The 22,819-nt window shown below is 49.4% G+C and overlaps 11 protein-coding genes across 11 annotated transcripts; 5 read left to right on the top strand and 6 right to left on the bottom strand.

Moving 5' to 3' along the window:
* Positions 1-51: 51 nt before the first annotated feature.
* On the top strand, positions 52-2,029 carry DFJ58DRAFT_758054 (P-loop containing nucleoside triphosphate hydrolase protein). The gene is made up of 10 exons (XM_041388260.1): positions 52-188; positions 242-682; positions 731-842; positions 905-1,050; positions 1,103-1,173; positions 1,222-1,312; positions 1,364-1,441; positions 1,471-1,487; positions 1,546-1,680; positions 1,730-2,029. Exons 1-10 carry the CDS (start codon positions 128-130, stop codon positions 1,925-1,927), a joined length of 1,350 nt encoding a protein of 449 aa, XP_041250271.1. The 5' UTR covers positions 52-127; the 3' UTR covers positions 1,928-2,029.
* Positions 2,030-4,178, bottom strand: DFJ58DRAFT_695333 (uncharacterized protein). Its single transcript, XM_041383452.1, has 2 exons — positions 2,225-4,178; positions 2,030-2,173 (listed from the first exon to the last, which is right to left on the bottom strand). The coding sequence occupies exons 1-2, from the start codon at positions 4,098-4,100 to the stop codon at positions 2,151-2,153; spliced, it is 1,899 nt and encodes a 632-aa protein (XP_041250270.1). The 5' UTR covers positions 4,101-4,178; the 3' UTR covers positions 2,030-2,150.
* Positions 4,179-4,614: 436 nt separating this feature from the next.
* On the bottom strand, positions 4,615-5,306 carry DFJ58DRAFT_758051 (uncharacterized protein). Its single transcript, XM_041388259.1, has 4 exons — positions 5,205-5,306; positions 5,008-5,154; positions 4,860-4,957; positions 4,615-4,808 (listed from the first exon to the last, which is right to left on the bottom strand). Exons 1-3 carry the CDS (start codon positions 5,235-5,237, stop codon positions 4,898-4,900), a joined length of 240 nt encoding a protein of 79 aa, XP_041250269.1. The 5' UTR covers positions 5,238-5,306; the 3' UTR covers positions 4,615-4,808; positions 4,860-4,897.
* Positions 5,307-5,321: 15 nt separating this feature from the next.
* Positions 5,322-7,345, top strand: DFJ58DRAFT_319820 (uncharacterized protein). The gene has a single exon (XM_041379825.1). It carries the CDS (start codon positions 5,541-5,543, stop codon positions 7,128-7,130), a length of 1,590 nt encoding a protein of 529 aa, XP_041250268.1. The 5' UTR covers positions 5,322-5,540; the 3' UTR covers positions 7,131-7,345.
* A 261-nt stretch (positions 7,346-7,606) lies between these two features.
* DFJ58DRAFT_758040 (uncharacterized protein) lies at positions 7,607-9,149 on the bottom strand (the record flags this gene model as incomplete). Its single annotated transcript, XM_041388258.1, has 6 exons — positions 9,026-9,149; positions 8,696-8,965; positions 8,223-8,645; positions 7,883-8,170; positions 7,805-7,818; positions 7,607-7,760 (listed from the first exon to the last, which is right to left on the bottom strand). Coding segments are annotated over exons 1-4 (1,052 nt in total), but the record flags the coding sequence as incomplete, so codon positions are not given.
* A 2,262-nt stretch (positions 9,150-11,411) lies between these two features.
* DFJ58DRAFT_721635 (uncharacterized protein) lies at positions 11,412-11,742 on the bottom strand (the record flags this gene model as incomplete). Its single annotated transcript, XM_041384820.1, has 3 exons — positions 11,412-11,566; positions 11,614-11,661; positions 11,694-11,742. 3 exons carry the CDS (start codon positions 11,740-11,742, stop codon positions 11,412-11,414), a joined length of 252 nt encoding a protein of 83 aa, XP_041250266.1.
* Positions 11,743-13,992: 2,250 nt separating this feature from the next.
* Positions 13,993-14,827, top strand: DFJ58DRAFT_758027 (uncharacterized protein). Its single transcript, XM_041388256.1, has one exon. It carries the CDS (start codon positions 14,014-14,016, stop codon positions 14,773-14,775), a length of 762 nt encoding a protein of 253 aa, XP_041250265.1. The 5' UTR covers positions 13,993-14,013; the 3' UTR covers positions 14,776-14,827.
* Positions 14,828-14,938: 111 nt separating this feature from the next.
* On the bottom strand, positions 14,939-17,346 carry DFJ58DRAFT_758020 (kinase-like domain-containing protein). The gene is made up of 12 exons (XM_041388255.1): positions 16,933-17,346; positions 16,765-16,878; positions 16,577-16,715; positions 16,356-16,532; positions 16,062-16,304; positions 15,906-16,009; positions 15,769-15,850; positions 15,643-15,717; positions 15,532-15,591; positions 15,435-15,478; positions 15,278-15,380; positions 14,939-15,225 (listed from the first exon to the last, which is right to left on the bottom strand). Exons 1-12 carry the CDS (start codon positions 17,067-17,069, stop codon positions 15,016-15,018), a joined length of 1,488 nt encoding a protein of 495 aa, XP_041250264.1. The 5' UTR covers positions 17,070-17,346; the 3' UTR covers positions 14,939-15,015.
* An 85-nt stretch (positions 17,347-17,431) lies between these two features.
* Positions 17,432-18,617, top strand: DFJ58DRAFT_877705 (uncharacterized protein; the record flags this gene model as incomplete). Its single annotated transcript, XM_041394474.1, has 4 exons — positions 17,432-17,717; positions 17,778-17,945; positions 18,140-18,318; positions 18,373-18,617. Exons 1-4 carry the CDS (start codon positions 17,470-17,472, stop codon positions 18,615-18,617), a joined length of 840 nt encoding a protein of 279 aa, XP_041250263.1. The 5' UTR covers positions 17,432-17,469.
* An 879-nt stretch (positions 18,618-19,496) lies between these two features.
* On the bottom strand, positions 19,497-20,165 carry DFJ58DRAFT_626703 (uncharacterized protein; the record flags this gene model as incomplete). The annotated part of the gene is made up of 1 exon (XM_041381124.1): positions 19,497-20,165. A coding segment is annotated over one exon (669 nt), but the record flags the coding sequence as incomplete, so codon positions are not given.
* Positions 20,166-20,446: 281 nt separating this feature from the next.
* Positions 20,447-21,678, top strand: DFJ58DRAFT_319549 (uncharacterized protein). The gene is made up of 3 exons (XM_041379824.1): positions 20,447-20,604; positions 20,665-20,934; positions 20,985-21,678. The coding sequence occupies exons 2-3, from the start codon at positions 20,844-20,846 to the stop codon at positions 21,401-21,403; spliced, it is 510 nt and encodes a 169-aa protein (XP_041250261.1). The 5' UTR covers positions 20,447-20,604; positions 20,665-20,843; the 3' UTR covers positions 21,404-21,678.
* The last annotated feature ends 1,141 nt before the right edge of the window (positions 21,679-22,819 follow it).

The following is a 22,819-nucleotide window of genomic DNA, read 5'->3' as shown; positions in this document are numbered from 1 at the left end:
CACGTGAATACACAATCGTTGTTGACGCGTTGTTTGCTCCGAGTCTATCACCGCGTCTTTCCGTTCCACTGCGGTCCTTAGAATATCACCAGCCCAAAAAACAGAGACTGACAGTAGTAGGAACGCGATGTCAATATCGCACTCAGACATGGCTGAGAGAAAACCGGATGTAATATGGACCGTGCACGGTAAGTCTCAGCCACAAGTATAATCATATTAAACATCTGATCGCGACGAATAGTCGAAGTCCGACTCTCGACAAAATCTAGACGACGCGTGGACGTCATCCAAAGTCTCGTCCGAGATTTCATCACCAACAACTACGATCCCATCCAGCTCCCATCCGTCCTCAATGGATGGGAAGCAGACCCGACCCTTGCTTCATCGGTGGACCGAATCGCAGTATCAGAATCGGCATGTCCATCGATCACATTACGCCTCAAAGAGGTGTCACTGGAAATTCATGCTTACCAACCACATGAAACCGATGCGGTCGAAGAATATGCTAATGGAACACCAGGTAGAGATGGTGAGGAGAATGTGCTCGCTGCGAGCGTATGCGAACTTCCATGCAAGGCATGGGAGGGATTGTGGGATGGCTTGATATACCCGGATAACATCAAGCTGAAACTACTCGATTACATTCACGCAACTTTTGTTCTGAGTGACGCTGGTGTTGACTGTGGGTGAGGCAATTAGGCGACTGTGATGTATGCTGACCCTATTCCAGTTAATCTGGTGACATGGAACCGTGTAGTCCTGCTACATGGCCCCCCCGGGACAGGCAAGACATCGCTATGTCGAGCACTTGCTCAAAAATTATCCATACGATTATCTCATCGGTAAGTCCAATATATGCACTATCCGTGTACTTTACACACTTCACATTTCTCACAACAAACAGATACTCTCAGTCACGTCTCCTAGAGATCAACTCTCACTCCCTGTTTTCTCGCTGGTTCTCGGAGTCTGGAAAACTTGTACAGCGTCTGTTCAGCAACATCATGGAAATGGTGGAAGACGAAGACTGTTTCGTTGTTGTGCTGATAGGTAAATCTGGCACACGTATAGACCGTTGTGTTTTCCGCTTATAGCGATCTAGATGAAGTGGAGTCTCTTACCGCAGCCAGGGCTGGCGCCATGGCAGGCACAGAACCATCGGACGGGCTGAGGGTATGTCTGCAAGTGTCTCATGATGTGTCTTCCTCACGAAATGTATAGGTGGTCAATGCTCTCCTCACGCAACTGGACAAGCTAAGGTACCAGAAGAACGTCCTGGTGATGTCCACGAGTAACCTCGCAAAAGCCATAGGTAAGGATGAGAGAGGGCCATGCATACGAAATGTCTGATCACCTGTTGAAGATTCGGCCTTCGTTGATCGAGCGGATATCATCCAATACGTCGACTTACCCCCACGCGAAGCCATCTATGAGATTCTTCGTAGCTCTCTGTGCGAATTTATAAAAAAGGAATCCTGCAGGAGACAGTGAGCTGACCACGGACTTGATCTCGTCATTGATCTTGTTGTTGATGATACCTCGTAGACAGTACCAGCGCTTGACCTAGCGTTGTACATTGAAGGGAGCAGCAAGAATCGCTCTAGCGCAAGTGATACTATGTTGCCTGATTTACCGAAGGAACTTGCGTCCACTTTACTGGCTCTTGCTGATAAATGCAGAGTAGGTCCAACCATTCTCCTCGGTGTTTGTGGCTCAGCAATTTCCACAGGCACAGCAACTTTCAGGACGTGCCCTTCGGCGTTTGCCCGTTCTCGCGCTTGCAAGATACATTGGCATCGGTGTTAGTGCATCGTCGACCACCGGCAATCTCAACAACTCCCAGTTCCAAACCGACATACACTTATGGCTGGACGCGATGGGTAAAGTCCTCGATGATCGAGCTGCAGATCACGGAAAACTTTTGTAGTCGAAATCCCGTTCTCATGCTTTGCATCACACTGTTGTTGTCTTCTTGAACTCTGCCCCATATCTCAACATGTATGATACCTGCAACCGCAATCAATCCACGTGTATCAACGCCATCCAAGTTGCAGTGAACCCGCGTGAATGTAGTACCCTGACATGGATGTATCGCAAAATGTGGTATAGATGACCAGATGGCAACGACACCGGATAGCCACTTGGTCAAATCAGCTCATCGATGACGGGTCGACTAAAGACATTCAATCAGTCACATTAAGAGGTCATCCAGGGAATCACCTACAGAACTGTAGGGGCTGGGGTCTGGGTGCTCTGAGCCCTTTATATCCTGCAACCCATCCATTCCGCAAAATTCGACCACTGTGTTCCCCTGAAAAGCTCGTCTTTCCTTGCTTGAAGTTCACCATCCTCGTCCATGCACTCCTTGGTACAATTACCCGAGCATTCTTGTTGAGCAAATAAATATTCTTCCCAGCCCACACCCGTCTACCAAGTCGCTCCTTCACTCGTTGCGTCGTCCGAGAGAGCGCAACTTCATAGTGGTTCTCATACCACGTCACGAGTTCATCTAGATTTTTCTGGAGGATGTTCAGGTGGAGGTTTATATCGAATATTTTCTCCGGTGGGGGAAATTCTGGGGGCGTGGAAGGGGTATCGAGATCAACGTCTAGAGCGGTCGAGACGTCTGGTGGAGGGGAGCCGGGAGAGCGGGAGGAAGGAGGTTCTGAGGGAGACGGTGGAGGAGGGAGGCTGTCGCGTAGTTCAGAGTACCATGCTATATCATTTTTCTTCCTCCGTATGGTCTGTCTCGTAACCCATCCAACCCATCGCATCAACTCCATATTCTTGTCTCTGTTAGCCTCTCCAAAGACAGATATTATGGTGCCCCGGTTAAGGCTGAAGTGCGGTGCAAGCGTGCCATGGGGGTTACGATACAGCTGACTCCGTAAAAGACGGTCGACCGAACGATCCAGGCGCACAGCTTGGTAGAGGTAATGTCGTGCAAAGGTGGCATGACCTGCGCGCGAGATATGCTTCAGCAAGATGTTGTATGAAGTGGTATTGGGTCGGGCATGGGGAGTTTGATGTGGCTCGGTTGACGCGGGGTTTGTGATTCCAAAGTCATCCTCATCATCAAACTCTTGTGAATAGTGCTGGCTGGCTTGTGGGGGAAGGGGTTGTGTAAGGACCTCGAAAGTTTGGATGAGTTTGGCTACATTGCCGAGGCGACCGAGCATGTCAAGGGTGGTATTGAGAGCGGCGGTGGAAAAAGGTGACAACATGCTGGAGCCTTGTAATGGAGGGTGGTCTGGATAATCTAGGTCTATACCATAGCCCAGTTTCATGAGCTGATAGAAGCCCTCCTGGTCCAACACCTCCTTCAAGATACGCATCACCAAGTCAAGGTTGAAAGACGTTAAAGGCATGTCTCGAGCCGACATTTCCCTGAGTAGCTTCCGGCAAAGCTTGCTCGCGTCAGCAAGCATGTCCGCACGCTGCACCTTATATATTGGCAGAGACAAACGGTGTGCGATTGCTTTGAGGCATAAGCCGAATGTTTTCGATTCAGGTTCCAGTTTGCAGACGTGCGTGAGTTCGGCGAGTACTTGCATTGCACCGGTATAGTGACCCACAGCAGCGAACTGATGCAGAACGACATGGTAGTCATCAAGAGTTGCATCTGCGCCTGTTGCTCGGATATTACGCACGACGGTCTTGAGTCGGGCCTCAAAATGGTGAGGGATGCGAGGAGCTTGGCCTGCTCGCATGCGACGCGCTGTCCATGTTCTCAGGGTATACGCGCCTGGGACACAACGTCGAAGAACTGCTTGATGAACTTCCAGAGGAAGATCGTCACATTCCGCGTAGTTCATGAAATCGGCATAGCATGACCATACTCTGGCATAACTCCGTGTTTCACGCGAGAGGACCTCCATAAGAGCAGAAAGTTTTTCCTTCTGGATGATGTCCCTGGAGCTCATGCCCTTGAGACTCTTTTGTGAAGCAGCGGCTGTGCTTGGGCTGGAGTATACATCATGCACGATATGAAGCGGAAGGGTTATAGCGGAGGAGCAATGAGCAGATGTATGAACAAGTCGACGTAGGAAATGAATTCGGGTTGTAGCAGAAAAGCAGACTTTGGAAAGCTGTCTCCGCATGGAACAGTAATTAGTCTGGCGCCAGGACTGGCCAGAATCCGAAGCCTCTTGATGCCAGTGTGCAAACGAAGCCACCGGTTCCGACGAAAAATGTGCTAACTTCCTTTCTAGGAATTACAGCTTGCAACAAGCTTTCTCTCCGATTCACATGCAAGTGGTACTATAGTAGAACAACAAAATTGGAAAACTCATACATCCCTTCTCAATAGTGGTACTTGTTGCTGTCAGAACTGTACGCGTCTTTGTCCATCCTGTGCTCTAAGTTAGGCATGACTCACGCTGTACATGCGCATGCAAGAGCGATCCTCCCCTAATATCTCAATCCACGGGCCAACCACGGGTAGAGTTATATTCACTTTGTGTTGCTGGGCGATATCTTCTCGCGCCGATCTAAGATATATCGAAGACGCACGGGTATTCGTGTATGCAACATCGTGCAAGAGAACTTTTTTTTGGATGGTTCTCTAATCCGGATCTTCGGAAGTGACTGGGAGTGCGTGTTTGCCGGTACTGATCAATGAGAAACGACTTCAATTAGTATCCGATATCATCGTAGAACGTTTCATTTAGGATCGCAAAGCTGGCAGAAAAATCGATACGATTACAACAGCAATGTGCGTGTACTTTTCTGTTACACTGCACCAGACCCAACATGAGATCAAGGCCGTGTCAAATGATGGAAGATCCAATGGAACATTAATCAGCTCGCTAGAAGTAAAGAGTCAGCGGAGGCACCATGAGCGATAGTAGAAGCCGAACCATCCAGTTATCTATAAGTGCAACAACCAGAAGTGCTATTACTGCTGACGAACAGCTTCAAGAATTTCCATCGATGTAACGCTGTTACCACGAATGACCTGCAAAGAAGTGAATCAAACGTTGGCTGCAAGCAGCATTGGGGACGTACCACTGTGCCAATGGGATGTTTCTGAGCTGGAGTTGACTCTTCCAGAGCATCGTCGATGACGAGGTTCAGAAAGAGGTCGTAGCCACGCAGAGTACCGCTGACTTTGCGGCCACCCTGTAGATGGACGAACAATTTCTTGTCCATAAACTTTATCAAACCATTTAGCATGCAAAGGCAGGACTTGAATAGAGGTCTACCTTCTTGAGTTCTGGTTGTGATGCCTTGGACATGATTATTATAGATGATAGTCACCGTCAGGGCCGCTGAGCAGGTTTGTTGCTTTGCAGTGTTTGGTTCAACATTAGTACTAAGAGGAGCTCCATAACGCCCTCGCAAGCCCTTTTTGTTGGCTGGTCATATATTGCAAATCTACTCTGTATTGAATCTGACTAGGCGTACCCTTTCCTTCAAATTAACCCGAACCAGATCCAATTGTCAGCGTTTGTTGCTTTCATTCAGCTGCTGAATGCTGCTTAGACCATATAACAGGCTAGCTAACCCATCGCCAAATCGTTGTTTATCAAAGACGGTTCATGGCAAGCCCCACCAGCCGAACTCCCCCCACCAGTGAAAACCCTTCTACTCAACCCCAATCTCGGCCACGAGATTGGCGCGGTGGAGAGGCAGGATCTACTTTTCGCGCTTTGGGGCGGGGCAGAGGTACTCGTGGTGGTGGTCGCCCTCCAAACAGCCCAGTAATCAGAGGTAGCAGCAAGCTTTCACACACGGAACACTCGGAGAACCACGGTCCCCTCCCAGACGTGTCAAGGCCCAAGGCTGAGCCTTCACCAGCTCGTAAGGGTCCATCCCAGTCGGAAGCTACTAGTACAACTTCGGAAAAACCTGCTGCTAGTCCAGCTGACCGTGCCCCAAAGCCAAAAACGCCAATTCGCCGTGCTTCTCGCGGTGTTCCAGTTGTAACCGTAGCTCCAGCTTCTCCGACTCCAGATTCTGTACAAAACGTGCCTTCTGCATCGGGTCGTCGTGATGCTAACCGGCGTCGACGCACCAACACCAATCAGCATGGCAAGCCTCCCCTAAACGGTGCTACTAAGCCAAGTATACCATCGTCCACTTCACTACGTCCACAGAAGCCAAGGGTAGCATCTACTACTTCATCTTCTATCGCACCACGTAAAGATATCCCTCCCCATCTGGCAGCCGCACACGAGGCTGAAATTCGTCACGATATTGACGCATTGGTCGAACGTGTCAGGGCAGTTGCAATGGCTGAAAATAGGCCTTCGACCCCTGGAAGCCATATCGATTGGGCTGGTGAAGAGGATGACTCGTTGCCTGACCTTGATGATTGGGGCGTTACGACGACTCGGATCAATACCAGCGTAGATGAAAGAAGGGATGAGATATCACCCATATTGGCAGATGCACTTAAGCCGCTGCCGGAACCTCAGACGGAAGGAGATGATGCTGAGGATAAGGAAGAGGAGCATCACATGGAACCTTTAGACAATGATGTTGATGGCGAAATAACCAAGAACTCGTCGGATTCCTCACCCCTATCCAATACACCTGATACCTTTATTACGGCCACCGCAGATGCGCATGACTCTCCCGCCGCCGCTGTTGTCGCGCCTGAAACTATCACGCATGCTGATACGCCTTCGCCTCACCCGTCGCTGACTCCCAAGCCGGTCGCTGCAAGGGACAGCCCGCGTGCAAGCCCTGCACACTCCAACTTGACATCCAAATCAACGTTGACCGTAGGTAGTGAAGAGCCACCTGCAACCAAGGCGGAAGGCCTTTCACAGTCTATCCACGCTCCCTCCCTTACCGAGGCAGAAGCACTAGAAAAGACTCCCAGCTCTTCTTCCAGAGACCACGGTCTCGCTGGATCTATCCATGCGCCTAAAGGCCTCCCGGAATCCCATTCCGCTCCATCGTTGCTGAGCTCGGGCGCCCCGTCTCCTGCGCACGCATATAGTCCCTCGCATGGTCGATCAAAGACTGAAGGCCGCCCTGCCTTTCCACATCCACGTACGGCGGCGATAAATCAGCGAGCCATTCGTTCTGGTACATCTTCGCCGTTAGGCCCGCTTGTCCACGCGCATGCGCGGGAACCACTCGACACCTCCTGGAGGGGCGGGGCAACGTGCCCCACATAGTGTTCGACCGGTCATCACTGGAGATGCATTGTCTCGGCTGGCAAGAACAATTGGCGGTATACCAAGCATTCCCCGTGCCCAAGGTGTCGCCGTCGCAAAAGACTGAATGCTTCCACTATTTCCACCCATTATATTACGAATGCCCCATCTCTTGCCCTGTTCTATATATATATGCTCATCACTCTCCGGTTTCCTGGTTGCACGTCGACTTTCGTGGTTCTGTTGGATAATGAAAACTGCACCTAACTCTGTTTGCACATATAATCATTACATACCCTTCTACGCTGTCTACTCCACTGTTCGCTGCTTCGTTCTCATACCTGTACTGATCTCGGGTGTATGTACAATACCTTACACGTAATTATTGACTGGTGCTCATCCTTCAACGGTTCCTGTCAGTTTGAGATATGCGCATGTAGGGGACTCTAGATTAACCAGCGCTGAAATATGACAACTCTAGTCCTATAGCCTTGATTGGTTTTGACCTACTGGAGAGATCTGACACAAAACCCAAGCTAACCAGCATCTGCTTCAGGCGGCCCTCCCACATCAATGAGACATTCTAATTGAATCGAGCTGTGAGCAACCTCATCGGGTATATCATGACGCAATGCAACTTACGTTATTGGTTGAGATCCTTGCCTTCACCACCCCACGAATGTCAGAAGTAATGTCGAGAGACTCGGCCCGTGAAACAGGAACCGACGGTTTCTCCGGAGGAATAAGTGACGGTTCCAGCTCATCTTCCTGTTTCGAGGCGGCTCGTCGCATCCACCATTCAGCGCCCATCGTCCACTCGCTATCGTAACTGTAAACGTTGAAATCAAACCGAGAACACATTGAGAGGTCGCGTGATACACGAGCTGCATAAGCTGCGGATATATGTCCCATCATCGGGTTAAAAAGAGCGGTAATAGTTGTCGGTGGTTGAGATGGGGGCGACCGAAAGGACTGAGCCGGTGGTGATGACGATGATTGGGGGAGTTGTAAAGATGGCGGGGTTGCATCGGGGAGAGTTGTGAAACGAATTCCCGTGGATACTGGAAGAAGATTGTCAGTGTCTGGACGTGACTGGATTACGTTTCGTCTTACCTCCGGCACTCCTCTCTTTTGCGCTAATGTAGAACTCAGCACCAGCAGAAACTCTGCCCTTCAGACCACCACCAGTTGCCTCTTCTTCGTCAACACGTTTAGGTCTTGTTCCAGGGGACGAGTTCAAATCCTCAGGAGGCTCGGTTGGATTTCTGAGCCTGCCAAAGTTGTGTAAGACGCGCATGCCCCACATCCCATCTTCTGCGCTGTATGTATATTCAGAGCACCACTTTCCAATGTCATGCTGTAGGCTGAACATGACGTTGCTGACATTGTCGCCTCGAGACCGCTTCTCGGAAGAGAGACTGGACCGTGGATCTGATATCGCTGCAACAAGTGCCTGTAGCGTAGGTGATAAGCGTGTAGAATAGAGCGCATCGAGTCTACCAGTAGGCAGGTACAACCGGCCATAGAGCAAGTAGTCTGAATCCCGCACGTCAACACTTCAAAACGACTCCACCAGGAAGACCTACCACGTGTGTCAGAGCGCTCTCCGGCGAGCCATTCTTCCTCCTTTCCTTCTGGCCTGCGAGGTTGGTGGTACACCTTGAAACGCTCGACCATGTCTTTGAAACGGACACTACCGGAGCTCTTCACATCGAGGTTGCAGGATGTGAATATGTAGCCTACTGAGCCGTTGAGCGACGGCATAGCATTCATGGAGTACGAGGTGTTGAAGAGACCATTAGGAGCTTTGGATATGGACAGATGCAGCCCACGAGGGACGCTGAAGTCCAGTATAGCTAGTCATCCGGTACCTGTGCTTCAGCCCAGACCAGCAACACAGTTTCTGAAGAGCGTACCGTTAGAAGAACGAGTCAAATTGGCGTACAAGTTGTCTTCGTTCCATCCTGTTGCACGATAATAACTTCGCAGCACATAGGATGCGAATGGGTGCATCTCTAGAGCTAAGAGCTGAGAGCTCTAAAGCTGTGTGTTTACGTAAATCATTCGGATGGCCCGCAAGGCACCAGTCCAAGAGGATTGGCCTCTGGGACGTTCTGCACGTTCGACACCTTATGTTGATCCTCAAGAGTTAGGGTGATATCGACGACGATGGGTGGAATACCAAACTCTAACAACTCCATGCCGCACTTATCTCCTGGGGTTTCACACCTCAGGCAGCACATCACGGTGCCATCAATAAAGGCTCTTTCAAGTTATGACCCGGTTTCTATGTTATGGGAGAATGGGCTGAGAGACCCTGCCTCGTTGCCCTCTTCCTACGCACCTCTCGCCCTCCTCCTGACACCTCATTGCCCTCTTCCTGGCACCTCATTGCCCTTCATCAGGATGATCCAAAGCATCGCGCGGCTTGGACCCTCTGTACTATCTACCATACCTCTATGCTTTTTGTGTTCTCTCAGAGACTCTTCGTTGTTTATCACGATCACTAGATCAGGTGAGTCACTTCACGACTTGGAGATCAGATTCTGATTTATTCTACTAGTATGACATCCTACCGCCAACTATCACGAAGCGCTTGCGCTTCGCCATGCATGCCTATGGCCACGAGTGGGCCTGTCAACTCGAGTACAATCATCGAATATGCCACGGCCTTGGCCTGTGAGATCGCGAAGGAGCCGAACGATTGTGGTTGAGACTTGTCCGGCTGATAGGAATCCAGCGCTCGTCTCCAGTAAGTTCTTTCGATGATCCAGTGACCAACGTAATTTACTGACAGCTTGTCCCAGCGTCAGCGTGGACTGTGGTTGCTTGATCGACAAGCGGCTGCTATTGGACTTGAAATGTGTACTTCCAAAGGACCTTCATCGTCTATGTGACGCTTTAGGCCCCGCTCGTAGGTTTACGGGGATGACTCCAGACGAGGAGGAGGATTTGGTACACATCGAGGAGGAGTGTTGACGCGTGCATCGCACGTGAGCAATGCGACCACGAACGGCACGGCTTGTCTGAGTTGACAGAAGGAATACAACTCATATATATATCTGATACCTATGGTTCATCTCTTCCCTCAGTCCGTTACACACGACTGAGAGTGAGTCGCTTCTTCTTGTCCCGCCGTATCTAGATCACTAACAGATTATATGTACAGACTGATAGTGTCTAGATCTTAACATGTCCCACTTCCCCCGCTGTTCGAAACCACCCAGTGACTGGAATCTACGAGATCTCGAGTCCTATCACATTACTACTGTCGACGAGGATGCGAAAACATTATTCGGGAAGACGACACTGAGGCCTCCTAGAGTTTCATCACTCCAAGGGTTTTTGTCAAACCCAGTCACAGGACACAGAAACGATAAAACTACGTCATTATTTCAACCTCGCAGACCATCTTCAAGATGCCCACGAATCGGCCATTGATAACTTTTCTGCAAAAATATTGGAGAAGCTAGGTTACGATACAAAGAAACACATAATCTTCACCCAACTTCCACTACCACTTCACGTGTGCGGCGACAATCGTATGACGAAAATCAATGTCTCCGTTCTCGCTAACGACGGGAGAGTGCTCCTGATTCAAGAGAATAAGATCAGGAACAATCTCCATAACCCACTACCTCAGGTCATAGCAGAGGCCATTGCCGCATATAATAAAAACATCGAAATTTTCAAAAGTTCGCGCAAACCTTACCGTAATCGGTCCATTACGATTCCCGCCATCACCATGCATGATCCCAGTGCCACGTTTCATAAGATCAAGGTCACATCAAGGCTAGCGAAAGCTGTCCGCGACGGAACGTACCCCACAATCCAAACAACCGTCCGCAGGCATGTTCCAGTACTCCCTGTAACCACTGTACATGCGGGGATGCGTAACAGTCGGAACAGAGATCACACCATCGCATGTCTGAATGCGTTCAAAACATGCGTAGATGATTGAAGTAGGGATCGGCACGGGTCAAACCGCGGGTGTCAAGAGCTCTACCCATACCCGTACCAACGGGTACGGGTCTTCGAACAGGTATTGACACGTTGTGCGGGTATGGTATCCTCGTTAGCATCTGTCAGGCGTTGTTTGCAATAGACAATATTGACCATGTGATTTTCGTTGTAATCCAGTAATTCTCCGACGGAGATCTCGAATGTACAGACGAGTTCTCCGTGACAGAGCATTGGACCCGATTCAAATGGGGCATACACGCTGATCTGAACTTTAGACAATGGCTCGCGCGGCCTCGAGTCTTTCTCAATGCCAGCAGGACAGATGGAGTTAAGGACAACTTACAGAAGAATGCGCTCGTGCCATTCGACGACAGCCTGGTCTGCGTGTACGGACTTATTGCTTGTCTGGTATTCAGCACCGTCAGTCTTGATCATCGTATGGAAGCCAGCGGGGATCTGTCGGAGACCAAGAGTGAAATAAGCTGCGTGAATGGCTTGAGAAATTGTCAATACGAGCTAAGCGGAGATAGATATCACATACCAGGAATTACGACTTGTTGCACTCCACTGAGGTGTATCTCTCTGGGTCCTGGATGTGTTCTGAGTGGCTTGGCTCCTCACCCATGACTGGGAGGGTATCATCGAGTGGGTCGGACGCAGAGCCTGTCATGGGAAATCATGGGTACCACGTGCTGAGTGAAGGCAGATGACACATACTGTTGATGGCGACTTGTAGCATTACTGATCACGAGGTTGGCCTCTCCCGGATTGCTTTGGGAAATCATCAGTACGTGCTAAATGAAGATAGATCTGACACATACTATTGACGACAACCTGTTGAGCTTGAAGACTCGAAGGTGATGCGTCGATGACAGGCCATAATGATGGCTGGTGGAGGAGGTTAATTAAATGGTGATGTGAACAGGTGTGATCGACTCGGAGGTGCCGAGTGAGCCAGTCCCGGTGAGTACGACTGACAACGGTACGAAGTATAGTCACAGTCACTGCGGAAGTGCGAGGGAGAAAGGGTAAGTGAGTCACTGTAGTTACATAACGATCAGTGGCTTGTGAAAGGAACTGTACAGTACGTACGACGAAAGTGACAGTGACCAAATAGGCATTGATGCCTATAGTTGCTAATCCGACATATTTGGGGGCCACTACTGCAGGACAAAGATAAATCATGACCTGATTGTGGACAAGCTGTGTATAACCTATGCGTAGTTTGTTAGTCTATTACGTAACGAGGCACGAGCGAAGGGACTATAGCGTCGCCGTCGAAATATCTCCCTTGCTCTGCTTTTCCTTTTTCCCTTTGATTATACCACGTGCATCCAAGCATTCATCTCGACATATGGAGTCTTTTCTCTCACTGTCTGGGCCCAACCCCTCATGATCGTATGGACTACGTTTCGCACCAAACGTGCTCGAGTCGATGCTGGAGTTACACGAGAGGCTGGCCACACCCTCGCTCATCAGTAAGTAAACCATCCCCTCCTTATTGCATCTGACCTTCGTGCTTCGGGCATTTTACCCTATGCTACCTGTCACCGGCTGTCCCTGCCACCTGTCACCTGCTTCCTACCACACGCCCCCCATTACTTTAACTGCTTCCCGCTACCTGCTTTCCGCTTCCGATACCTGCTTCTCGCTTCCCCTACCCGCTTGCTGCCAGCAACAACACCTGTGCTACCTCTTTGCTCAACATCTTGCTGTCAATTTGTCAATGCGCCGGCTCACCTTCGCCAACTACCAACAACAGGCCACGAGATTGGGGTGTCTTACCTTTTTAGGGCTCCTGTACTTGGCGCCATCTTCCATTATTAGCCAATAGTACCTGCTACCCAAGAACCCTTCGTCATAGTTTTTGCTCTGTATCTTCTTGTAGTCGTGCTGCCTTGTACTCATTGTCGTGAATCCACACATTTATCCTGTTGCCTATGGTGGATTTTTGGTGACGGTTCGATTTGCCGTGCTGTATTTACTTATGTCACGGAGGGTATGGAGGCGAGTGAGGTTTGGCTTGGTGGGGGCGGAGCCTTCGTCAGAGAAGGTACATTTGCCCATCTGTACTTCCAACATGCAACCGATGTGCAGTTCGGATAGTCGATGAATTAGTAGTGGACACCACCAAATCTGCTGGGCTAGCGGTGAGGTTGAGTGACGCTGTGATCACGAACCTTGCGTCAGGTGGTCTTTCATGACTTTTGGACCAAGCGTGACGCTAAGGGCATACTCAACCTTTAACTGGGACAGGCGCGGGACCGAGTAACAAGGGGGACGGAGATGGTGGACGACTCGGTAGAAAAGGAGGTGAAGATGGTGTGCTATTCTTGGGTGTTCCATGATTTCAAGTACACCTGGTGCACCGTCCAGATCTGTCCAGATCTACACAGAGCCTGGTAATTTACTGATGTTCATAGACAATTGTGACACGAACGGACAGGCACCAAGAGGAGATACTACTAAAACACCGTCAACATAAAAAAGCGTAGACTAACAGAGGCATACCAAATCAAGATGCTATAATTCAATCTTCACGGTGCTCTTCACTGCTTTCTGACTGAGATGAGGCTGCTAAAACATGGTCATGGTTGGCCCGCGTCCTTAAGTCTCCACTGCAAACGAAACCCCAGGTGGAACCGATAGGAGGCGAGCCGGGTAGAAAAACAGACGGATCGGACATAATGATTAAGCAAGTGCGATCTAACGCACTATACGCCAATAATAATAGACAAGCATGTCCGCTCTAGAGGAAAACGAAAGCAGAGACGACGATGTCGCATGCTGCCGCCGGAAAAGGCCGAAATTGCGGAGCATGAGTCTAGGACAAACCCGCAAGCTTTGACTCGGAGAGGAGATCAATGATGTCATTTATTTGCCCATAGATGTACTATCACAAATTGACTCCTGAGTCCAGTGAGACTACACAATATTCTCGATGGCTCACTTGACACGATCTGCAAAAACTTCAGGTGAATGGACTCACCGTGACCTCATGGCATACAATATCAATATAGTAACTCAGTCAAAACAACAATTCTTCCATACAGCACTCCTTCGACAACCTGATAACCCCTCACTGAATGGTTTCATGTCCACCTGGCTTCGACAAAATGCAGCAGATGACGAGACTGCAAAATTACTGCATTACCTGGAAATTGTGGATGAATCAGGTGGCCACGAGGCAGCAATAGACAACTTTGTTGCGAAGTTATTGGAGAAGCTTGAATATGATGGTGATGATGGGATCATTTTCGTTTCCCATGGTTATCCTTTCGACATCGACGGAGAGACTTGTACAGCACGAGCCAATGTCTGCATTATTAGAGAAGATCGGACAACTGTCATGCTGGTGCAGGACAAGAAGTTGAAAGATCCAGAACCCCAGGTCATTGCAGCAGCTATTGCTGCATTTGCAAATGACAACGAAATCCGGTCCAAGAGCCGTCGGCCTCGTCTTCCCACCATCACTTTTCCGGCCATCACTATGCATGGCACCTATCCAATCTTCTACAAAATCACAGTCACGGCTCAACTATGCCAGGCCGTTGCATGGGGAATGTATCCCCCAACAACAACACATGTTCTTCGATATATTCCGGACCTTCCCCTACCCTATAACGAAGGAATGCACTTTCTCCAGAACAGAATTGAGATCTTGGCTTGCCTGGAGGCATTCAAGCAATTCTTGCAGAACTGACAGGTGGACTCTTTGCTTCGTTTGTCAATATACTGGCCTAATGATGGTTTTGGAAGTTCAAGCTTATCTGTGGACGCCGCGGGGTTGGGCCAGGGATGCATCGGATGGGAGGCTGCGGCTGAGAAGGTGAGACGCTGCACCTGTAGCTCCACTTGAGACGATGGAAGTCAAACAGTGAGATATGCAATTCGACAGCACGGATGACAGCAATATACATGTAGTAAGACATAGCGATGTTTTTTATCCAAGGAAAGCAAGAATATCTCTCGTCGAAGGTCTGTTCTCAGGGGCTGACCAGCAGCCCTTGACCAACTCCCATAGACGGTCATCCAGACCTCTTGCGCTGGCCGCAGGATCTTTGGGACGTGGGGGCATCTCCCCCCTGGAAAGTTTGATGATGACATGTGTTGTGTGGCGGATGTTGTGCCACGGTACTTCATGGGTCATGATCTAAAAATGCTATGAGATATGTAAACTGTTCTCGAGTGAAATTTTGACTTACCTCGAGTATAGTCATGCCATATGCGAAAATGTCAGATTGGGTGGTAAGCATGCCGCCGTCACAGCAGAGCTCTGGCGCAAGCCATCTCTGGGAATTCGAAACTCTGGATTACGTTGGGTCAGTACGTTGCAAGTAACAGCATTGTCGATCTCGGTACCCAGCAGACATCGTGAAATTCACGCCCGTGACATCTTCCAAGACCTGATTTCACATATCAGTGATGTGGTTAATCAACTATTGGAATACGATGCTACCTTGGCGAAGCCGAAATCAGCCAGCAGGGGGTTCCCGTTGGCATCGACAACGATGTTGGACTAGGAGCACAATCACGTCAGGCCCTCAAAGTGTAGATAAAAGCTACGCACTGCTTTGAGGTCACCGTGCACGATCGGGTGTGTCATGCTATGCAGGACATTCACACCCTCGCAAATACCTTTGATCTGCAATGAGTCAACATCACACCAATCATTCCTCAAAAGACTTGTACATACCAGAGTATAATGATCTACGGTGGGGTACTTTTTTATATACTCGTCCACTGTGCCATTGACCATCCATGGACTTACAACATACCTGATCGAATGATATGGTGAGAGGGGTGGACAATCATATAGGGCGAAGGGCTTACGGGAAAGGCCCGTCGTTTTGACAGAAACCGTAGAAAGGAAGGATATGCTCTCCGCGGTCAGCTTCCCACACGCGTTTCCAGATGTCCACTTCTCTCTTGAACCTCTAGAAAACGATGTGAGGACGCAATTTGGAGCAGGGGAGAGTGATAATGTACCCGCAGTGTTTGAGGCTCGCAGTGAACAGCCCGTAGGATCTTGATGGCCACCTTTTCCTCGTTCAAATAGTAGCCTTCCCATATATCCGCTGATCCCGTTCCCTTGACAGCATACTGTCCGATGCGCTTCACTTCACCACGTTTGAGGTTCATGTTTGGTAAAAGCGACTGAGACGAATGTTGGACGTAGTACAGGTTGCTTTCCATACCACGATCTGTGGTTGGAACATGACCCGGAAGATTCTGCATAGCGATTAGTCCATCAAAACTAGTCCAGTGGTGAGTTGGAGTGACCTTTTGCATTAGTTTCATGATCTGATGCAGATCTGCAGCCTGCTTCGTCTGTGCGACTTGCATGAGCTCCTGCTGGTTCCTGATGTCGCCCAAATACTGCACGATGTCTTCTTTGTCTCGTGCACGACTCGACTCGAAGTTTGTCTGCCATGCATGAATCGATATGTGAGAGGTGATCTGAAGAGGCGTTAGGACAATTTTGCTAGAGCACGCTTCAGTACCTGTAGTTTGACCAAGCAATCTGAAATATCTGCGTGGCATTGCTGAATGGTACCAGCCAGCTCATCTTGTTTGACGAACAGCTTGACCCTGGACATGGAGCACCACGGCTCCATTCTGTTCAGAATATCTTGAAGGGTGCTGATGGGCAGATCAGTTGATTGATCAGCGATCAAGCCAGACCACTAACCCCTGGGCACCCGAACACAGCCTAGCCTGTTGATCCGGGGACAAATTCTGCCCCTCGTTGTTGATGATGGACATAAGACTCAGGCAGCGATCTTGGAGCACAATGATCCCATTTCTGTGACGGGCTGTTCAGTACTCGGATCTGTGGACTATCGAAGACATTACATACTTATTTGCTTCCGCTGTTGCAAACATGTTGATCAATGCGACCAATATGCCCGTGGCGGGTGCGAGCCATGGCACTGGAGCAAATTGAGCAGCTGTCTGCGCTGCACCTATGACTGCCCGACCTGCCATATTGGCCATTAATAACGATATGGCTCAGGATGGGAGTGTGTCAGTTGAAGAAGGGAAGTCGAGGAGGCGCAACCTGTATAATCGTAAGTCGACCGTGAGTTTTTATACTGCTGTGCACCTTGCAACATGCATGGTATGTACTCGTGTATGGATTGACGCTCAGGAACACGACGTGCGAGTTTTGCGGAAAAATCCTCCACCTACACATATCAGAATATAAGAACATTCAGGAGATCGGGGATTCTTAGCGCCCAGGGATCCAAGATCACTTCAACGTGGTGCAATCACTGCCTGATGAGTCAATGGAAGTTCTCGCAGAGAATGTGAACTTGTCGCGATGATCACGTGTCCGGTGGAGTAACAGTTTGAGTCTTCAACTTGTCAGTCATGCACAGGAACTGTTATCACCATGGCTCGAATGTTCCCCACGTCTGATCCGTCCCTGCCGCCCTATAAATCTCTCATAGTACAAGGAAATTATCACCCTTCAGCTCCAATTCACATGTGTCTGTCGGTTCCTACGGGTGCCAAGGCTTTACTTCTTTCTTCTGCTCGACAGGCTCTCATACGCAGCCTTTGGGAGTACAACGACGAATGGCTACTTACCAATTCTGGAACAGGGAACACTTGTCAAAGTAGTTCCGAGGTTGACATCTTGTTGGTCCCCGTTTTTGTGTATGGGCGTGGTGTAATGTGATCAATTTGCCCAACCCTCAGCTACCCACCAACCCCAAATCACCTAGTTGTATTATTATCCGCGTTTAGAACATACAAGGCCTCCGATCCTGTGCCTCTCGATGCCAAAGCAACTCTAGATTCTGTTCCATCATTGCTTGTTTTGCACGAGCTATCTGCATACTTTTTACCCATAAATGAAAACAAACCGTACGTGTTATTTGCTCTTGCTGTGTGCATCACGTTTTTAGGAAATTTGGTCGTTGCCAAGTCACACTATCGCATCGTATCTCCAGCTTGTTAGCCACGCGTTGGCTTTGGCAAGTTTCCTCTCCCCAGAATCACAGTGCGTTAGATGGCAGTGCAGTATTCCATCGATGAATCGAGCATTTAATATCATTTAGAACTCCTATGCGTCTCGCTCTATTTGATTCACAACTTGACAAACTGAAGCTTCCCGTCTTACGAACCCCAACTGTCCCCGTGTTTGACGGAGAAGATAACGGCGATGAAACACCTCGACCCGAATCCGTCGCTTTCGTGGCGCACAAGTATTTTGAATGGGTGGGCACGTTTGACCGATGTACTATTACTCAATTATTTTCTTTTGTTTCATCTTGCTGATTTATTCCATCAGCCGACCCAGAAACTGATTCTCCACCTGATGGAAGTGGAGTACGCCGCTGTACTTTCACGCTGCACAAGCAAGGCAGTGACATCAAATCGGATATCGTGTGGCGGTGGTCAGAAGTTCCAAACAGACGCACAGCCGTTGTGAGAAACATACAATCATATTTGCCTGATGACGACGTGTGGGTCCAATCCGCGGCTGGCTTTGCCCGAGATTCTGAACACAGGATGACCCTGGCCCTCGATCACTAAGTACCGAGGGTTGATTCAGAGTCGAGTCCGGCCCACCTCCCTTGATCATTGCTATGGTGGAACAAATCACTGTTCTTCCCTGGGTAGTACCTTGTAGTCTCTTGTAATAGTTTCCTGGTCAGAATATTCAAACAGTCCTTATAATTGGTAACGATGATACATACTTTTTGACACTTGTATGGAATGTTCCGTAGAACTAGAAATTCAGCTGCAGTGCCTGTCACTAGGACTCCAAAGAGTGCTATCTCCTACGGTCTATTTGTGATTGCCCACTAATTCAACGGATAGCCACGGACAGTCACTGGCCGGATTTACTTACCTGCCCATGCCGTCCACCACTCACTTCCTCGATCTGGGCTTGTCGTTCTCGTCACTCACTCACTGAGTTCACTCGTTGAATGAGAATTTCACCATCAACAGCAAGCCTCACTTGGAAGAAAATTCGACCATGGACGATGAGCCTCACTTGGAAGAGAATTTCACTAGGCCCGGATCAAAGAACCGGTGAGAAGAAGATATCGTAATATGTAGGAAAGGATTTCGTCACATTGGAATGTAAGGTTAAGCACCTTGCCATCGCGCGTTTGCTAACGTCCGCTATGCCCAACCCTGCAGACTCCCTCCGCCTACCACACCTAACCTCCAACCCGCGCTCTCCCGCTCCATGCGCCAGGCCTAACCACAACCGCACGAAGCCTGGCGGTGGCGGGTAAGTGCATGATGCACAGTCCAAGCTTCTTCAATTCCGCAAGAACTGTTTAAATGCCTCCAGACAAGCCAAAAACTCAGCTCTGTCCTTAGGGTTCCTGATCGCAGAGCCCCGGGGGTGTCCAGTAAACTTCGGAAAGTATCGAAGAACGCGTGTTTTACTTGTAGGATACGTGCCTCCTGCAACGGCCCGCTCAGTTCGGCCGTGACGGGGATTTTATAGAAGGTGGGAGTGAGTCCTTCCAAAGTGATGGCGGGAATAGTGATGACATCGAGAAGAGGGAGATTCATATCCACCCGAACCTTGTTGTTTGCTGCATACGCAGCAATAGCCCCTGCGATGACTATAGCCTCAGGATCCACCCATGACTGTGACTCTGACGTGTTCTCGTCGAACCTCGTCGGAGTTTTATCCTGTACCACCATGAGAATCTCGTCATCATCCATGACAGAAATATCCATCTCTACAAGCGAAGACACCCCGCAGATAGGAAGTGGAAGTGGATGGTGAGTGAAAACGATCCTTCGGCCATCATTATATCCATATGTCTCCAATAGCTTCGCAAAGAAATTGATCCTTCCTGTCCTGTACTGTCCATAATATGGGTAGTTGCCTAAATTAAAGTACCCCAGCAACTTTTTCGTGCTAGCCGACATGATTCGTGGATCCGGAGGATTCATGAAATCGACAAGTGCACTAGGGTGGGCAGGCGGTGGAAGACGAGGCATACCAAAGAATTTCCGTTTGGTCTGGGATGATACAGTGATATGGTAGGCATCGAGGTCGTATTCACTCCATTCAGTGACGCCAGGTCCCGCGGTTCGTCTCAAGTCAGCCATCAGCTGGATGGTCGTATTGACGATGATGATTGCAAGATAGGAGATAGAAAACAGGAGAAGGATTCAGGAATATGTAAGCACTATGTAAGCTGACCCGATCAAGTCTAGTTTGTGCAGCAGGCTGCGTCGTCGTGGCCTGCCTGTAAGATTAGTTGATGTGCTCCTTATACTAGTGATCTGAGTGAAAGGGCCTGACTCGTTAACGTTGCAGATCCACAATCTAAAATTTACAAGTTGGGAGATGCGATGCATGGCCAGTCGGACATGGTATAACGAAGCAACACGCAGCTGGAAGTGCCGTGAATCATTTACATGCATAAACACCCAGCCTTAGCCTGAGAGGTGCACCCATTCGCATCCTATGTGCTGCGAAGTTATTGTCGTGCAACAGGATGGAACGAAGACAACTTGTACCCCAACTTGACCCGTTCTTCTAACGGTATGCCCCTCAGAAACTCTGTTGCTGGTCTGGGCTGAAGCACATGTACCGGATGACTAGCTATACTGGACTTCAGCGTCCCTCGTGGGCTGCATCTGTCCATATCCAAAGCTCCTAGTGGTCTCTTCAACACCTCGTATTCCATGAACGCTATGCCGTCGCTCATCGGCTGAGTAGGCTACATATTCACATCCTGCAACCTCGATGTGAAGAGCTCCTGTAGTGTCCGTTCCAAAGACATGGTCGAGCGTTTCAAGGTGTACGACCAACCTCGCAGGCCAGAAGGAAAGGAGGAAGAATGGCTCGCCGGAGAGCGCGCTAACACACGTGGTAGGTCTTCCGGGTGGGGTCGTTTTGAAGTGTTGACGTGCGGTATTCAGACTACTTACTCTATGGCCGGTTGTACCTGCCTACTGGTAGACTCGATGCGCTCTATTCTACACGCTTATCACCTACTCTACAGGCACTTGTTGCAGCGATATCAAATCCACGGTCCAGTCTCTCTTCCGAGAAGCGGTCTCGAGGCGACAATGTCAGCAACGTCATGTTCAGCCTACAGCATGCCATCGGAAAGTGGTTCTCTGAATATACGTATAGCGCAGAAGATGGGATGTGGGGTGTGCGCATCTTACACAACTTTGGCAGGCTCAGAAATCCAACTGAGCCTCCTGAGGATTTGAACTCGTCCCCTGGAACAAGACCTAAACATGTTGACGAAGAGGCAACCGGCGGTGGTCTGAAGGGCAGAGTTTCTGGTGGTGCCGAATTCTACATCAGTGCAAAAGAGAGGAGTGCCTGAAATAAGACGAATCGATTTACTAGTCACGCCCAGACACTGACAATCCACTTCCAGTATCCGCGGGAATTCGTTACACAACTCTCCCCGATGCAACCCCACCATCTTTCCACCTCCCCCAACCATCATCATCACCACTCGCCCAGTCCTCCTGGTCGCCCCTATCTCAACCGCCGACGACTATTACTGCTCTTTTTAACCCGATGATGGGACATGTATCCGCAGCTTATGCAGCTCGTGTATCACGCGACCTCTCAATGAATGTGCTCTCTCGGTTCGATTCCAAGGTGTGCAGTTATGACAGCGAGTGGACGATGGGAGCTGAATAGTGGATGCGACGAGCTGCCTCGAGGCATGAAGGTGAGCTCGAACCATCACTTATTCCTCCAGAGCAACCATCGGTTTCCCGTTCCACAGGCCGAGTCTCTCGACTAACAACGCGAGCTGCATTGCGTTATGATATGACGAGATTACTCACAGCTCAATTCAATTAGAATGTCTCATTGATGTGGGAGGGCCGCCTGAAGCAGATGATTAGCTTGGGTTTCGTGTCGGATCTCTCCAGTAGGTCAAAACCAATCAAGGCTACAGGACTAGAGTTGTCATATTTCAGCACTGGTTAATACAGAGTCCCCAGCATGTGCGTATCTCAAACTGACAGGAACCGTTGAGAGTTGAGCACCAGTCAATAATTACGTATGAAGTATTGTACATACACCCGAGATCAGTACAGGTTTGAAAACGGAGTAGCAAACAGTACTTGGAGCAGACAGCGTAGAAGGGTATGTAATGATTATATGGGCAAACAGAGTTTGGTGCAATTTTCATTATCCAACAGAACCACAAAAGTCGACGTGCAACCAGGAAACCGGGGAGTGATGAGCAAATATACATAGATCAGGGCAAGAGATGGTGCATTCGTAATATAATGGGCAAGAATAGTGGAAACATCCAGTCTTTTGCGACGGCGACACCTTGGGCACGAGGGTATACCGCCAATCGTTCTTGCCAGTCGAAAGATAGAGCAGTCCATCACTTTTGGAATGATAGGGTTTCGCCATAATTCATGAGTGGGCTCGTGCAATACCGGCGGAGAAAACAAAATCGGGAGTGCTTTCAACCCTGTATTCGACGATAAGTTCGGCGAATGTCTACAGCATGGGATAAATTGGGGTGGGAGAGAAAGCGGGAGAGAACGTACTCGATTTGCAGGCGTTAAACATTCCACATTCATGTTATGCATCTGTAGGACAATGGCTTGCGCTGAGGCGAGAGTATTCCGATATATTGTTGGACGGAACATCACGAGTTCATTCTAGGTGAAGCTGCTCTAACGAGTGTTTTTCATCTGCTTGACTATCATTTGTCGACTTTCCAGATTCGATGGCCCCTGAGATTGAATATGAGCCGTAAGAACAA

The sequence above is a fragment of the Suillus subalutaceus genome (genome assembly GCF_016647625.1).
Source record: "Suillus subalutaceus strain FC151 chromosome Unknown DFJ58scaffold_4, whole genome shotgun sequence".
Taxonomy (NCBI): domain Eukaryota; kingdom Fungi; phylum Basidiomycota; class Agaricomycetes; order Boletales; family Suillaceae; genus Suillus; species Suillus subalutaceus.
Note: the sequence above shows the minus strand (reverse complement) of the source record. Positions and strands in the feature narration are given on the sequence as shown.